We start from the raw sequence: 17,642 nt of genomic DNA, 5'->3' as shown, positions 1-17,642 counted from the left end.
GAAATAAGATTAAGTGTGGGCCACAGAGAGCACCAAGCACAGCAAAGTCTCTCGTCACCTCTCTCAAACCAGCCATGCTCCCCCACTCTCCCTGCACACCAGAGGGACCCTGTGCAGGGCAAGTTCCAGGTGAGGGGAAAGGAGCTCAGCATAACTCACCCTGGAGGGAGGCACCAAGCCTTCAGCTCCGCCTGCCACTGAGTGATGAATGTCCACTGTATAGGATCAGTGCGTCCCTCAGAAACACAGGGAGGGACCTGCCCAGGCATGCAAGAGGCCGCTGTGTCTGTTGCTCACATGTCCTTGGCACTTGATAGCTGTCTGCCTCCAGCAGCCACTGGCTCTGTCCTGGTTCCCACATTCACACCATGGGTCACTGAGTCGAATTTGATTTCCCAGCAAGAAAGTGTTCGAGGTCACTATTGGATGTCACCATGAGTCTCAATGTAGATTAATAAATTGCCTCGCTGACTTGAATACTGCAGGTGTGGGAGAAACAGGGATGAGGGGCAGCCTGGCATGAGCGGGTCTCCTCTGGTGAGGGGCGAGGAGAGAAGGGAATCTGTAGGCTTTCCAGGCCAAGCAGGTACCCAGTGGAGCAGAGGGGGCTGATTCTGAAGCACTGGGTTTCAGCCCTGCTACCATGTCATCTGCTGGGCACCTGGGCACACTTATGGAGCAAATTCATGAAAGCTCCAGCCTTCCCATTGCCTTGGTGGCTGCTCCAAGGTCATGTCTGGGCATGTCTGCTAGAGGTTTCCATGAGGACACAGCCTTCCAGAGAGGCTCCTGCTTTTCAAGTGTGTGTGTATGTGTGCATGTGAGAGAGAGAGAGAGACAGCATGTGCTCACACATACATCGCCAGCAGAGTCTTTCTCTGGGCCCCTTTCTGCACATGACAATTATAGCAACTACTGCACTTTTCCCTCCTGTCATTTTCAGTGATCTCTGTTGGGACAAGGACTATATCTTATTCATCTCTTAGTTAATCTCCCTGTGATTCAGGTTGCTAGCCAAGGAAATGAGAATACTCAGGCTGCCTAGTGCACAGGGTTGCATGAGTTAATTCCGGTAGAGACTGAGAACTGTGCCTGGTGCAGAGTAAGCGCTCCATCACTGTTAGCCAGCCCTCCAGCTGCTCGGCTAGTGAGCTCTCAAAAGAAGCTCTGGGGTACTTAAAGGGCACTTGGACTCAAAAGTCTTGAGTCAAGTCCCTTCCCTACCACCTCCTAGCTCTGTGACCTTGGCAGGTTATGAACCACATATGTAAAAGCGGTGAGGAAAATATTTTGTGTGTTTCAAGTTCTTTAACATTCCTGACAGTAAATTTTTCTCCTGGGATCATCTCAGATACTTGGGGGACATTATAAGATAATCAGGACCAGGGGGCTCCCAAAGCCCCAAAACACTGTGTTTATATTCTCAGGAGCATTTTAGCCGCTGCCCTCAGACCCTTCCTCTTTAGCTCTAACACATCTCTCCTCTTCCTGCTGCTTCTCCATCTCTTTGTAACAGTAAGAAACATTTAATGATTTAACAGGTGACTGCTTCCTGAGCCTTGTGGTCTACAGGAACCAACCCATCTCCCACTTGGCTTGGAGGCTCATGCCGTGCCTGAGCAGGGAATGTGCACAGGGTGAGGAGGCCCACAGACCTAAGGTGGGGAGCAGACAAGCCAGCCCTGAGCTTTCTGAGTTCCCCAGCGGGGCAGCCCCAGCTCTTCTGTGATCTGGTCTGATGGACGGCTGCCCCATGCCCTGTACCTCACTGTTAGGAAGGGGCTTGGGGCCCACTGACACCATATCTTTCAGAAAGCACCCTAGAAGCTCCAAACCACTTGGTTGAGAGCCATGGGCCATTTTCTGACTCCTTGCAACTTTCAATATGACAGGCCTCAAGCCCCACCCATGTGTGATGCACACAGAGCACAACAGGAACCTGAGAACCATGTGCCAACGGACACGTGCTTACATCATCTGTAGGTTGGGTGGAAAAGAATTTTAGGGTGGGGACAAGGAAGAATATTTCTAGAAACTTCCACGCTTTCAGATTCCCTTCTACCCCTGGTTACAAAAATAAATCACTAGACGCTGAGATGCCATAAACAATACTTCCTATCTTTCTTTTGTCACTGATGAAAGGATGGTCTCTAAGAAAACTTCATCTTTAACTTTCTAGAATTCTGGATGGTTTTGCTGCCAGGCTCTCACAAGGGAAAGATGCTCCAGGAACCCAGGGAGAGTAGGATGCCCCCCTCCTCCCTCCCCACTGTGCCTGCTGCTCAGCACTTGGCTTACTTCTCTCTACCCATCCCTGCCCAGGTCCTCTGGTCCCCGGAGCACTTTTCCTTAGCTGGAGATCTGGGAGGTACAAAGGCGCACATGGGGGTTCTGAGCCAGGGTGATGGGGGTAGGGTGGAGAGCATCACAGCCTTGAGGAACGAGGGACTTGCCCATTTCAGGAGAGGGAAAACAGGCCCTAAAGAATGCTTTACCTTGACCACTTGTGTTACTCAGCTTTCTATCACTGTACAAAATACCCAAGAAAAATCAGCTTATTTTGGCTCGTGGTTTCAGAGGTTTCAGACTATGGCCACTTGGTCCAGTGGCTATGGCCTATGGCTTTGGCCTTTGACCTGCAGCAGTAGCATGTGGTGGAGGAAGACTATTTGTTCCATGACTGCCAGGAAGCAAAGAGACAGAGGAAGGGGCTGGGGTCTCAATATCCCTTCAAGGGCATGGCCCCTACGGCCCCTAATTTCTTTCCGTTAGGTCCCACCTCCTCCTCAAGTTTCCAATGGCACCATCAGCTGGGGACCAAGCATGCCACACACGAGGCTTTGGGGATGTTTAAGATCCAAACCATAACACTGGTGTTCCAGCCAGTGCTCGTGTCTATGTGAGACCCAGGGCTCGTCCCTTCTCCTTGAGGGACCATTCAGCTCTGCACCTCCCATGGGGGTCAGGAGCATGTGTGGTCTATCGCTTTACATCCTAAATCTTCTCGCTGTTGCTTTTGCTTTTTTGTAATGCCCTAGACCTAGGGGCGCGTGTTCTCAGGTAGAAGTGGTGAGGAATTTGGACTCTAGGGCCAGGTTTGCCTAGCTCGGCCCCAACAACTGCGTGACCCTGGGCAACTGCGTGACCCTGGGCAAGCTGCTTAACGGCTCGGCCTCAGTTTCCTTTTTTGCAAAACAGGTACTACTACTAAGAACTCCCGGCATGATTGTGGGGGAGACTGACTAAGTGGGGGTAGATAAAGGACTGGGAGCAACACAGGTGGTGACAGGTGTGACTATGGGTCTCCAGTACCAATAGACAGTAGTATTCTAATGCAGTAGCTTTTCAGCATGAGCAGGTGTCAGAAGCTCCCGGAGGGCTTCTTAGAACATGGTTTCTTGGGCTGTAGCCCCAGAGATTCTGACTCAGTCTGGAGTGAGGCCCAAGAATTTGCATTTCTGACAAATCCCCAGGCGGTGGTGATGCTGCTGGCTCAGGGATCAGACTTTGAGAGTCACAGCTGTGCCTCATGCCTATTGCTGTCAGTGGCTTCGGTATTCCTACTCTCAACGCCCACGTTCTGAGAGCAGCTGCTGTGTGCCAGGTTTGGTGCTAGGCTCCTGTCATGCAGCCGCCGGGGGAGCAGCGGGCCTGAAGGCTCAGTCCTGCCTATAGCTCTCCCGCAGGCAAGTGGAACTACACAGACAGAGCACTTGAACCCCAATCTGTCTCACTCCAGAACAACGAGACTCAACTGTCAGCCAGCCTCCGGTCTTCATTCAACTGGTATTTATGGAGCGTTTGATAAAACCTGCCTGCATATAGCACCGTGGAGTTCATGAAGCAATTTCAAATACATTTCCTCATTTCATACCCACAAAAGCCTGTGAAGTAGGTCAAGTATTAATATCGCCTGCTTTTACAAGGAAAAGGTAATTACAGAAAGAAAGGGAGTCTGGGAGCTGACAGGCGCCTGGTTCAGGACTGCACAGCTGGTGGGAGGGGCCCACCTGGCCTGCCAGCCCACGCTGCCCACTTTGCCCTGCTGCCTCTCGGGGGCTCTGTGGGCCTCACAGTGAGGGCACAGCTGATAGCAGCAAAGAAGGGAGCAGAAGACATAAATGCTGCCCTTTGGCAGAGAGGTGAGCTATACCTAGGAGACTGTTCCAGAATAATCCCAGGGAGAAAGTGCATATGCCCCCGTGTGCCAGGGAGGTGAACATTCACTGCCGTGATGAGGTCATGTGAGGAAGGACATGGGGCAGCTGGAACAGGGGTGAGGCCAAGAGCAGCCACCCTAAGCTGGGGAGAACCAGGGACTCTGGCAGAACCGGAGAGAACCTGGCAACCCCTAGGGCTGGAGCTGTGGGGATGAGAGTGGGTATGCAGAAGGGAGGGCACTGAGGACCACCTGGGCCAGGCCACATCCCCTGGGCTGGACTTGACCTTCTTCTCCATCCACTCCAGATGCCCAAAGCACATGCTCATCTAAGGCCCTCTCAGCCTTTAGCCACTTTTAGGGAGACCCCACCATCACTTCAATTGCTCTGATTAGAGGAGCAAAGACAAGCCAGGTGTTACCAGGAAATGGTCTAATTAGCACTTACTGCTGACGATTCTTTTTTTTTTTTTCCTTTTCTGTTTTAAACCCTGGACATTTTTTATTCGCTAATCATCTCTCAGTTCAACCAGCGCAGAGCTGCACGCGATTTACCTTTTGATGTTCACAGAAGAGAACTCTTGAATTTCAAAGAGCAGGCAGGGATTTGGGGGAATCGAATGCAGAAGCTACAGCCGTAATCAAACCTCATTAGAGGTTATTCTTCAAGCGGATTTTTTTCCTTCTGTCTGCCTCCCTTTCCCCTCCCTTTCACCCTGATTAGGGGGCTGGCGATTCGGTTTGTTGTTTTCTTTGGGACAATCATGGTAAGCGATCTCCTCCCACCACCTCTGGTGGAGGCTGAGGCCTCCTTCCCCTCCTCGTCCCCCACCTTCCCACAGACGGTGACAGTGGGCTCGCGGCTTTGTGTTGGGGTTCCTCTCTGCACCTTACACTAGTTGCCATGGTGAGAATTAAGGCTTCATAAATAAAGGTAGCTCCAGGCAAATTTCCCTTTTCAGGAGCCTCTGCATCCTGCATAGAAAGGGGGGCTGCACCAGAGACAGGCTCAGAGTAGGCAGGCGAGGAGCGATGCTCTTGACCCCTCCTCCAGCGCCCATTCTGGACCCCCTCTCCAACATACATGGGGTCTGAGCTGAGTGGCTTCTGTGGCCCAGGAATGCTTCTGAGAAACCATGAGATTTGGGGGTGTTCAGAAGAGGTGCGGGAAGCAACCATCCCCGGCAGGCTTGAGATCCAGAGTTAATATTAAGCCCAGCTCGTGCCCCTTGAATAGAGATCCACTGCACGGGATGGGTAACAGAAGTCAATTCAATTAAAAAATCATTAATGTTGCACAAAGTAGTAATAATTGCTATCGTTTATCATCGCTTAGTGCCAAGTGCTAGGTTAAATGACTTATATACATTTTTTTTCCTCTAAGTCTTTTAACAATCCTATGAAGTAGGTACTATTATTATTATTATTATTATTATTATTTTCTAGATGGGATAATTTGCTGCACAGAGTAGTAAAGTAATTTGCCCAAGATTGCACAGCTTGTAGAGAGCAGCTGGAAGGTGAAACTCATTTCTCCTGTGCTCATCTTTCCATACCCAGTGCTAAGCACCATAGTAGGTATGCATTGAATGGCCCTTAAGCACATGGCTCTGGGCCAAAACCTATGCTGAACTTTGGCAATAGAGAGGACAGGATCCTCCACAAGAATCCTGCCCTGGGATATGATAATCCAGAGGGGACAGTAGGCAGGTGAAGTACAAAACCAACCACCAGGGTCAGGAAGTGATAAAAGCCATAGGAAGCTTTGGATAGAATCAGCTGAGGGATCCCAGAGGAGGAAACAATTAATTTGCTCTAAGTAGACTGGAAAGCTGTTCGAGAGGAAGTGACATTTGAACTGGTCCTGTGGGCAGCATTGGGCCATTTCAAGCAGTTGGAGAAATGCCCCTCTGTGAATGAGGCAGGACATGTTCAGATAGTGGCACTGGGCATGGGACCTGGTGGGAGGCCCTGAGGAGCATGCAGAGAATTTGGGGTGCAGATGGGGGGGAACCACCGTGGGCTTTTTGTCTGTTTGTTTGCATTAGTGAGGCAAGTCACTAAAATCATGCAGATTATATCTGCATCTGAAAGCTTGCTGTGTGGCTACAAGGAAGACAGTCTGGGACTGCGGGAGGCTGGGTCATGTCAAGCCTGAAGCAATAAACCAGATAGAAAAGGGTGAACAGGGACAGAGGTGGAAGAGGTGAAAGTGATTTGAGTGACATTTCCAAATAGAACCACCAGTCTCGCTCACTCCTTGGACATGGGTTTGGGGAGACGGTTGCCTGTTGAGGATGGCTCTTTGATTCTGATGTGGGGGGCTTGGTGTGTGGCAGCAGCATTCACTAAGAAAGGGAAGGCAGAATTCCAGCCCTGCTGGCTCACAGATGAGCAGTGTAACTGGACAAGTCCTTTGGTGCCTCTGAGTTTTCACTCTTCCAGTGCAATCATGTCTGTTTTAAAACTGTGGTTCATGTATACATATTGCCACTAGAAGTCATAATGATTTTTCTTCTTTCCTTCTCACAGCGTATTAAACCGCACCCCCATGCATCTGATCCAGGAAATCATATTAGTGGATGACTTCAGCAATGACCGTAAGTAATATAGCTCACTGGCAATGTAGGCATAGTGTCTGGACCCAGCTCCTGTGTAACAGGCAGAAGAGAGTTCACTGATTTTCTGGGTATGGAAGAAAGCCTGGGTGGATAATAAGCATGGGAGACTCCTGGGCTCAAAAAGGAGATAAATCTTACACTTGAGAAACAATTTCTTGGGTTCCCTGATGTCAGTTTTTGAGGATTCAACTAGCTAAACGTATAGATTCTTGAGTAGGTTGGTTGGTGTGTGAGTGTGCATGGGTAAGCATGCATGCACACATATGTGCAAGTGTGTACACATAGGCACTTGTGTTTGTGTGTGCCCGTTTGTGCATGCACCATGTGCATGAGCATGTATATTCTGCAAGCACAGGCCCTCTAACCTACATTCTTAGATGTGGGAAAAGACACCAAAACTTCAAAGGCTCAGTGCTAGGACTGAAAGCCCAGAAACCATGACTGTTGTTGGAGGTTCCTGATTCTAATGCTGCACTAATCTGTAAGTCTGAGCTGAAACTGGCAGGCCTTCTCCTTTTCATTCCCTAAGAGGTCTGATGGAGATCTACCCATGGGTGGTTGGGACCCCCCATGGTTCCTCCCATAATCTGCCCATGGCACAGTGAGCAGCTGCCTTTGAACCTTCCAACTCACTGGTCATCACCATTTCCTACCTCATGTCCCCTTAATCTCCTATCAAAGAACTTGGGTCCCACTCAGATGTACACCCTAGATCTACTTTCCCCAAGAAAACATGCTGGGGGTTCCAGACAGCTGCATGTTAAGTTTGAAAGGCCCAATAACTGCACTAGCCCTGTTAGAATTCAGGAATTGTTAATACTGACACCTTCTCCAAGAGCCTTTGTCCCGGTAGCCTGGGTACAGTTCCCTGTAGTCACTGTCATCTAGGCAGAACCACCTCTTCCTGGTGGCAGGGGAAGTTGGGTGACCCCTGGGGACAGCTTCGAGTCTCAGGAGAGTAGAGCCCATCCCCACAGCTGCTAGAAACAGGGCACAGGGAGCCCCTCCCACCACAGGGCTGTCTGTGCACACACTGGAAACCCACACCTGTGAACCGCCCCAGAACTTCTGGGACGCATGTCACAGTGGGCTTCACACAGACCCAGGGCACTAAGACCTGGACTCCCACTTCTGGAACGTGGTGATCATCTTCCCCTTCCCTAGTGAAGAAGAGCTTGAGGTGGGAGAGACATCAGCTCTGCTGGGGGTGCACTGGCACTGAGGCAGGAGAAAGGCCTGCTGTAGGACTCACTTAGGGGTGAATAGTCGAGTGGTTATAGCTGGGCTCAGGAGTTAGACTGCCAGGGCTCAAATCCTCAAGCTGGAACTTACTAGTTCAGCAAATCACTAATCTCATGTGTGTCAGTTTCTTGTCTATTGAAGGAGCTGGCTAGAATGGTATAGAGTTTATATAGGGATTCAGTGTGTTAACACAGCCTCAGTGCTCAGAACAGGACCTAACCCAAAAGAAGCCTGGGAAAGTGTCTTCTGTCACTCATTAGAGTCCAGAGTCAAGCAGAGAGGCCAAGACCAGTAAATGAACACAGCAAAAGCAAAACCAGAACGGTGGGGCTGAGGTATGGAGCTCAGTCAGGGAACTGGCAAGCTGAGGAAGTATGGGGCAGCAGGAAGCTCAGGAGTAGGAGCCTAAGACGTGGCCTCTCGCCCAGCCTCACACATTGTCCTATGGCTGGAGGCCTTCCTTCCAAGAGCCATTGTCTGGGTTGCCATTATCGGCTCCCTGTAACAGAAGGGACACTGGCCAATCCCTTCACAAGAGGGTCTCCATAATCTGAAAGCAAAGTCCAAAATCCTCATCTATGCCTGGCCTCCCCACAGTTCTGAACAGACCCAGACAAGTGTACAGGACTCTGACCTTATCCTTCAGTGGTCTGTAGCCAAGAAATGTCCCTAGGTGACCATGCCAAGATTTCCCACCTAGAATGTTTTCAAGCAAATACGCAGTTGCCACTGTGTATGGCCTACACCAGAGAAGCCCAGCTGCAGCCACCTGCTCAGACTGACCACCTTTATAATGACAGCAGTGATCATCAGCCCCATCCAGGAGCACCCTAGTGTCAGGACCAGGCTCAGCATTTCAGGTTGGGGATGGTGAGCAGGGCTGCCTTCCCAGGCGGTCAAGTTCACTCTCACTGGTGGTCGCATCCCTGGGTGCTCACTGGCACAACCTTTGTCTTTGCAGCTGATGACTGCAATCAGCTCATCAGGCTGCCCAAGGTCAAGTGCTTGCGTAACACTGAGCGGCAAGGTAGGTCTGTGGTGTGGGGCAGGGCTGGGGGTCATGGGTCTGTGTCTGGGTGTTCAGGTGATGGAGGGACAGTGGCACCCACCTGATCATTTGTCCCTGATGCAGGTCTGGTCCGCTCCCGGATACGGGGTGCTGATGTTGCTCAGGGCACCACTCTGACATTCCTGGACAGCCACTGTGAGGTGAACAGGGACTGGCTCCAGCCCCTTTTGCACAGGGTCAAAGAGGTGAGTGGGGCCGAGGAGCTGTACTGGTTTTCCTTCCTTCCAGTTCTGCTGGGGTCTCTCAAGTTCATTACCTCACATAGGCCTCCACTTCTGAGAGTTGGGCAGGACAGATTGCTGACCCTATTTTTCAGAGGAACTAACTAAGGTAGCGTGGCCTTCCCAGGGTCCCACCTCAGCCAGTAGAGGAGCAAGGATCCAGACGTGTTTGTTTTATCCCACTGTCACCCATAGTAGGTTTCCAGTTAGGGTTCCCATTGGGTTATATGTGACACATTCAACTTCCTGGTCAAGAGAGAACCACTCAGAACTATTTCTACCAAACCAGAAAGTTCCAGAAAGGGAATCCTCAGAAGGGTCTCTTGTAGGAAGAAGCAGCAGAATGAGCCAAGCTTCATCACTCAATTTCTGAGGCCTCTGTCCTCCTTCTACTTCTGCAGTACTGTCATCCCGAGGCCCTGCCCAAGCAAGTGGGCAGAGAGACCTGAAGCCCTTGCCTCTGCCCACCCTTAACTGACTCTGGAATTCTATATGTGTCTTTTCTGCCTGTGTCAGTTAATCCTTTGGAAAGTGAAAAAGAGATCCAATTTTTCCCTTAATTATTTTATATTTTAAAAAGTCCACTCACTGCTCTGCCAATCCACAGTCTACTCTTCTGTAGACAGTGGTGCCAGTGACCAGCATTTGCATTTCTCCACACCCTTATCAACTACTGACTCAAATAGAGGGTCTGTGCAGTAGGAGTCGGGTGTCAACATACCCATTTCACAGATGAAGAAACAATCGTGGGGCCTGAAAGTCCTCAGCTGGTACCTCCAGCGCCAGAACCTTGGAGTTGCTTGAACAGCATGTTCCCTATACAAGGATTCTTTCTTACCTTTCATGGTAGCTGCTCCAGTCCTCCCTGCATTGCGCCATGTCAAGGGGCTGAGAGGACTGAGTATGTAAACCACTCAGGAGAGAACCATGTAGTCCTTACCCACGCCGTTCTTCCCAAGGAGCCAGCTTTGGGGGCCTGCATGCACAAGACCAGCCCGGACTACTTCCCCAGAGATGCAGAGGGCCATCCCCTCAGTATTGTTAGACAGATCCCCTCTGCTGTGATGCAGACAAAGAGGTCTGAGTTGAGCAACACAAAGTTGTAGACTGACCATTCGTTGGGGTAGGGCTTCTCCTGGCACCAAAGGCTCATTCAAATGCACCCCTCCTCTAGCTCTCCTTCACAGCTCAGCAGCCTACTTGGCATTCCCTTCGATACAGCTGAGCTGCTCCTTACCCCTGAACTTGCCCCCTGGCATCTCTGAGCAAGCCCTTCCATCCCTGGATGCACTTTGTCTCCTCTCCACAAACCTTCCTGCTGCATGCCCATCTCTCCTCCTCCAGGTGGGAAGCCTGTCCTGACTGCAGGGCCAGCTAGGATCTCTTTGGGCAAAAATTGCTCACTTACCGGGCCCACCGATTCCTCTCTGGGTTCTTTTCTCTATCTACCCTAACAAATGACAAACCTGAAGCAGGGGACCAGTTCTGTCCTTGGGACCACCCTGTGTAACTTCCTGTTTGGAAGTGATAAGAAAGCAGAAGTGCTGGGGTTGGAATTAGGAGGTGAGCAGGTTCACTGCTGGCCCCTAAATTAGCAGACACTTACGGAGCACCTATTTGGGGCAGAGGCCAAAGAACTGGAATGACCCTGTAACAGAAATCCACACCAGCTTTGTAAGCCCCTGCTGTCCTCATTACAGGGCCCACACTGCTTTGCAAGTGACCCCTAGAAAGGAGATGAAACAGGCTAGGGAAAGAGATGTGAACACTCTAGAAACAAGGACATTCTGAGATGTTTGAGCACCTGGATAACGAAGTAGGGAAATCCACTTCTGGCCAGTGACCTTTACCTCCCCCAAAAGGTCTTTCTGCCTGTCAGTTGCTGACATGAATCCAGGGAGGTCCTGCTGCCATTCATGCCTGGAGCTAGGAGGAGATGGAGTGGATAAATAGCAACCAACAAGGGTCAAGGTTGCAGAATCAGAAGGAAGGCTAGAAAACCTAAGGTAGTTAGTGAGGGTGGCCTTGAGACTCTGTTTACAAGGTTTTATACGGAAGAGATGAGGTTCCCTACTTAAATTAAGGTCATATGAAAAAGGAATAGATTTGAAGCCCAGGAACGTGGTATATTGGAAAATCTCTTGGCCAGGGAGCAGAGGACAGGAGAGAAGAGGCCGGGACCTCTCATTTTCCATTACAAAAGTGACCCACAGCCATTGTAAACATTGGAAAATATGGAACAGTAGGATCAAAACTAATCAGCCACAATTCTACCATGTGAAGACATGCAACGTTAGAATTTCTTTCCATTTAGGATCATTTTCTCTTTGCAGAAAGTGTCTTTTATGTAGTTGTAATCATGCTGTATTTATACAATTTTGTATCCTGCTTTTTTTCCCTTACACATAAGCTTTTTCTGAGCAATGACTCTCAGGCAATTTGCCCCTTACCCAGAATGGCAGATGTGTTGTAGTGTCCCCTGAAGAGTCAGGAAATTCATCTCCAAGGAAGAAATGAAGGGCTGGGGTACTGGGCACAAATGAGTACCCACACTGCTGGCTCTGCCTCACCCCTCAGGAACCTCCTGGCCCTACTTGGCACCCCCTCCCTGTCCCTACCTGGCACCTCTCCCTGTCCCGGCTGGCTGACCATGCACCCTAGAGCACATGATCACTGGGTCCAAGCCCTAATGACATGTCAGGGGCCTGCTGGGCTGGCACGTGGTCAGGGCTCAGACCTGATCCTAGGAGCTCTTTATCCAGAGCTGTGCCCAGGCCCCTTAGGGACCGCCGTCACAGCAATGGACTCAGCCCCAGGACCTTTGCCCCTGGGCTGCCTCTGTGTATGTGTTATAAAATACATATAACAAGATTTGCCATTTTAACCATCTCCAAGTGGGCAGTTCAATGATGTTCACAGAATTGTACCACACTGAACCACAATCTAATTGCAAAACACGTTCACCACCTCAAAGGGAAGCCTCACACCCATGAGCAAGTAGTCACTCCTCATTTCCCTATTGTCCCTGCCCCTGGCAACCACTAATTTTCTTTCTGTCCCTATGGATTTACCTGTCCTATACATTTCATATAATTGGAATCAAATGATTTGTGGCCTTTCAATTCTGGCTTCTTTCACTTGACATATATTTAAGCCTCATCTACCATGTAGCATATATCAGTATTCCTTTTCATGACTAAATAATACTTTGCAGCATGTATAGACCACATTTGGTTTATACATTCATTCATGGATGGACGTTTGGGTTGTTTTTGCTATTGTGTGTGATGAGGCTGTAAACATTCATGTACATGTTTTTGTTTTTCAATTCCTTGGGGTATGTATATGGAGATGTAGAATTATTGAATCACATGGGATTTTGATGTTTCATCGGTAGGGACCTCCCGGCAGACTCTGTTCTTGTAGGATGTGTTAAAGGGACTTTGCTTTCCTGGTTCAGTCTTACTAGCCTTCGAGTCTTCTCCATACTCATGGCTCTGAGCCCGTCTCAGAAGCCCTTTCTGAAAAATGCTTTCATATGTGCATTCGCAGCCAGCGTTCCCTGCTGGTCAGGCCATGCCTCCTTCCTCTTCCCGGATGTAAGTGCTGCCTGCCCCCAGATGCCTGATCACGGGGAGTCATTTGACTATAAGGTTGAGTTCAGCCTCCCAAGCTAAGCTCCTTGGTCCCCACTATCTGAGCTAAAGCTTTCATAGCAAAGAGATTAGTAAGACAAACTCCAGGCTGGATACAGCTCTGCCCCTTGCAGAGCTATGGTGGCATCATTGGGCTGCAGAGGTTTCCCTGAGACCCTGCCTCTTGATGTCCTCACACTTCCCCTGGGACAGTCCCCCTGGGGATGGGGAGTGTGGATGCGAATCTACTTGTGTTTGTACATGTCCCGTGTCTTGGCTCAGCCTAGAACGTCATGTGATCTTATGAGCAGACGTGGAAATTTTTAGCTGTAATTGGAGTTTGGGATTTTCAAAAATAGAGATAAGAAAGAGGCGGGGCTTCGCCATCCTCAGCTGGTGTTCCCCACGTTGAAAATCTCCCTGACTTTCCTTGTCTTCACTTCAATGACATGATGATATGAAACGAGCACCAAGTTGTTTTGTTTTTGAATAGGGGATTCTTTTCTTCCCCTCCTTATCTACATACTTCTTTGGTAGGAAAATATTTTAAGAAATCTCGATCTCTGTAGCATTCAGTAAATTTACATAAATAATAGCTTACACACTCTTCAACGCCTTCTCACATACTCTCCTCCTTTGCTTCTCACAAGAGCCCTGTTTAAAAGGCAGGATTGTTTTGGAAATAATAATTTGTCTTCGCTTTCTAGATGAAGAAATGGAGTCCCATGGAGCATGCCAATTTGCTAAGTTCAAACATATTTTAGATGGCAGGGCCAGAATGGGAACTCAGGTGTCCTATCCATTTGTTCCTGCTGCCTAGGTGTCACATCCTTGAGGACCCCTCTCCCGCTTACTGCCCCTCCCTACAGACCAACTTAGAGGCCCCTAGGCTTTGTCTGTGCCCCAAATTGGAATCACCTACTACCTGTCCACCTTCCCTGGACTATGAAGTCTCTCCCTCATCCTGTACCTGCCACCAGGGATGCTGGTGACTACCGGAGGAGGTACCTCTAGAAGCTTTAGATTGCCCATTCACACGTGGTTTTAATTATGTCAATCAATGAAGAAACAGGAGACATGACAGCAGCCATGATTGATGGCTACTGCCTGAGGCATTCAGCCTCTGTCAGTGCTCCTGGCAAGGGCCAGGAGAGGAGGGGGTGGGGTGCCTTAGTTTGCATGGGGGAGGGGGGAAGAGGGACCTGCCTGGGATTCTACCAGCTGCCTACCTGAGCCTAAGCATGGATGTAGCTGTCAAAGTACAGCCTTCAGAGCACACAGGCCTCCAGTGGGTCCGGGTGTTTGTACTAAGAGTCTGCTTCTCCAGGCATCCAGGAGGCGAGGTCACCCTGTTCTGCTGTAAATGGCCCACTATCCACATTTGCTGGCACCAACACAGTATCCTCAAGGGAGCTAATAGCCGCCCTCTTGTCGCCAAGGCTGATTGAACACCTGCTGCCCACCAGGCTCTGGGCTGGTGCTGAGGGATCCAACAGCGGAGCAGATGCCAACCCCCCAGGCCACACAGAGAGTTTGTCCTGGCAACCCCTTTTCAAGGTCATGGTTCTGTATAGCACTTTGTCCCAGACAGCCATCACTGCCTGTCTGGTCTCCATGACTCAGCGGAGCAGTTACCATAGCTGAGTTGACAGAAATCACTGGACAGAAACCCTCAAAACCAGTAGGGGAGCACCCCAGAGCCTGTTGCAAGGCTGGAGGCAGAGCCCATGGGTGATTTGGGGGAGTCTGTGGCCAAGGTCAGCAGCCAGCATTTTATTTTACATTTTGGCTTTTAAATATTAAGGACAGTTTTTTTTTTTTTAAATCAAAACAGGATTATAGTTTGGGGGGTCCCCAAGACTACCATTGGGCTCAGTAATTTGCTAGAAGGACCCAATCGAGGTTATGGTTTATTACAGTGAAAGGATACAGGTTAAAGTGTAATAGGAAGGGGACAGGAGAGGGTTCCAGGCACACGCTTTTATTTGTCCTCTCCCAGGTTTTGCAGGTAACAACCACTTCTCCCAGCAAAGACATGTGGCGGCACTCAGGGGAGTTCACTCACACTGAGTGTGTCCAGGGCTTTTACTGAGTGTTGACCACACAGACATGGCTGACCTCCCTGTGGTCTCCATGCCCCTGCATTGCCCAAGGCCCTCACCCTAAATCGCTCTGTTAGCCTAGTGTTAGCACAGGTGTCCCAAGGCTTTCACGCAAATAATGACACTTTTTAGGCAGGACACTCGAAGTCCTTAGAGGACCAGATGTGTCTGTGGGTGAGTTTACTCCTGTACTGCAGAAGGTTGGCAGGACTCAGTGCAGCTGCAGAGAGCTCAACCCTCAGAGAGCAAAGGTAAAATGAGACTTGGTCGGACTCACAGAAGATGCATCTGAACTCCTAACGGCATGTATGAGGGTGTGTGTGTGGGGGGGTGTCTGTGTGTATGTGTCATATGTATCTACACATAGACGCTGACAGCAGCCCAAGAAGAGCCCCAGAGGACTGTGGCGGCGGGCAGGTGCAGTGCTGGGGGTGAATGAAGCATCTGTGGTGCCAAGAGGTAGAGGCAGCATGTCGACAATGAGCATCTCCTTCCGCGGGGGCCCATTGGCTTTCAGAGCACCTTGTTACTGTCAGAGGGAGCCACATGTGGGAGGCTCAGGGCCAAATTAAGTCTGTGAACTTAGAATCAGGCACTCAGTGAATCTGAAGCTTGAAATAAGAAGACAACCTCATCTGGGGGAAAAATTGAACCAGGAAATTAAATGGCTTCAAGGAGAAACAGAGGTTCCTGCCTGTGCTGGCCAAAGGGTGATTGCAGAGGAGAGGAAAGCGGTCCTGCCCAGCTCCCCAGACCTGCTGGCTTTCCCAGGTCACTGAATGTCACTGAGTTATCCCCAAGTATCCATGTCACAGCTCTGGCACACTGCCCTTAACCTCAACTTGACCCTGCTGCATACCTGGTGAGGTATCCACTTAGGATTGGGAAGCTTGACAAACATGGTAACCCCAAAGAGCTAGTGACTTTGGCTTGTATATTTTGAAAATATTCCCTGGATGATTTTGATGTGCATAGACAGTGTGGCCTGAAGAGAGCAGCAAGTGATGAGGCTAGAAAATAAAATACAAGGCTTCTTTTTTTTTTTTAATTGACACAGTGATTGTACATATTCACAGGTTATTGTGCGATCGTTGGTTACATGCATACAGTGAGTAATGATCAAGCCAGGATAATTAGCATTTCCGTCACCTCTAACATTTATCATTTCTTTGTGTTGAGAACTTTCAAAACCCCCTCAGTTTTTTTTAATATATAATAAATTATTATACACTATGTTCACCTTACTATTCTATAGGGTTTATTCCTCCTTTCTAACTGTATTTTGATACCCACTGTCCCACCTCTCCTGTCCTCCTGCTCCCCTGCTCTTCCTAGCCTCTAATGTCTTCATTTTTACTCAAATGTCACATGTCCTCTGTCCTGTGGGAGCAGGCCTGGTTTTGGTGGTCTTGGATGCCATGCTAAGGATTTTATACCTTACCTTAGAGGCGATTAAAGTTTTAGCAGTTTAGCAGTCATATTTAGATGGTGGAAAGATAGCTTTGGCAGCCATATGTGGAACCACAGGAGAGAGGGATTAATGGGATGGGGTGGGGGTTAGGGCCCATTGCTGAGAGGGGATGGAGACAGGCAGGGGAAATCAAAAGAGCCATTTTAGAGTAAGAACCAACAGAACTGGATCTAGTTGATGGACAAGGTGAAGCTTGCTCATTCAGTGCCAGGTGAGAGTGATTCGTGATGATCTAGTAACAGAAATAGGGAACTTGAGAAGGGAGCATGCGTGGGCAGAAGATGGTGAAGCCACCTGTTGAAGGGCAAATGGAGGTGGTCAGCGGCATATGGGTTGGGAGCTAGGAGGGACATTGGGCCTAGAGGTTCAGATTTGTGAGTATCTAGCTACAGGGGACAGCTATTCATAAGCTGGTCTGGGAACCAAAGGCCTGGGGTGAAAATATCTAGAAGCTCTGAGAGCTTCCCCTGTGGGTGCGTGGCTTTGCTTTCTGAGGCTGGAGGCTGGGGTCACCTTGCCAGCTAACTGAATCCTCTGCCTCCTTGAGCCCCACTGATGGGAGAGGACTTCTGGAACCCCTTCCTCCCGGTGTTCCCCTTCTCTGTGTGCAACACTCCTCAGCCAAGCCCCACCATGCTCCTCCACTATTCTCAGAAGGCCACTGTGACTGACAAGGTCCCCAACAGACAAGGCTAGATTCTTGGCCTCTTATGCACCATAACCAGAGAGGTCACAGTGTCCAGCACCCCTTCTACAGATGGTGAAGTTGAGACGCAGAGATGCAAGTGATTGCTCAAGGTCACCTTGGGAGGCCCTGTTAGGCTGCCTGATTCCTGGCCCGGCTCCTCCCCACAGGCTGGGTGTGGGGGTCTTTTGTTTTACAGGACTACACACGTGTGGTGTGCCCTGTGATTGATATCATTAACCTGGACACCTTCAGCTACATCGAGTCTGCCTCAGAGTTGAGAGGGGGTGAGTGGGGCAGACACCTTCTCCTCCTTGTCGTTGCTTTAAGTGGGAGGGAAGTGAGGGGAAACTTGTTAGTGTCTCTGGGGCACCCCGTCCTGCACCCTATAAGAGAATTCACTCCAGTTTGGCTCTTACTCCTGGAACTGTGAAGGG

The 17,642-nt window shown here is 49.8% G+C and overlaps 1 protein-coding gene across 2 annotated transcripts in view; it reads left to right on the top strand.

Annotated features, from left to right (window-relative positions):
* The window catches only part of Galnt14 (polypeptide N-acetylgalactosaminyltransferase 14), a 222,781-nt gene that overhangs the window by 166,576 nt on the left and 38,563 nt on the right, over positions 1–17,642 (top strand). For both annotated transcript variants that reach the window (XM_046441580.2, XM_046441581.1), the window contains exons 4-7: positions 6,692–6,759; positions 8,984–9,049; positions 9,155–9,276; positions 17,405–17,492. In XM_046441580.2, coding sequence (XP_046297536.1) covers positions 6,692–6,759; positions 8,984–9,049; positions 9,155–9,276; positions 17,405–17,492 — 344 coding nt within the window. The remainder of the gene's footprint in view (positions 1–6,691; positions 6,760–8,983; positions 9,050–9,154; positions 9,277–17,404; positions 17,493–17,642) is intronic.

Source organism: Marmota monax, unplaced genomic scaffold (assembly GCF_021218885.2).
Source record: "Marmota monax isolate L192 unplaced genomic scaffold, Marmota_monax_Labrador192_F-V1.1 WCK01_AAM20220418_F8-fsc00010, whole genome shotgun sequence".
Taxonomy (NCBI): Eukaryota; Metazoa; Chordata; class Mammalia; order Rodentia; family Sciuridae; genus Marmota; species Marmota monax.
Note: the sequence above shows the minus strand (reverse complement) of the source record. Positions and strands in the feature narration are given on the sequence as shown.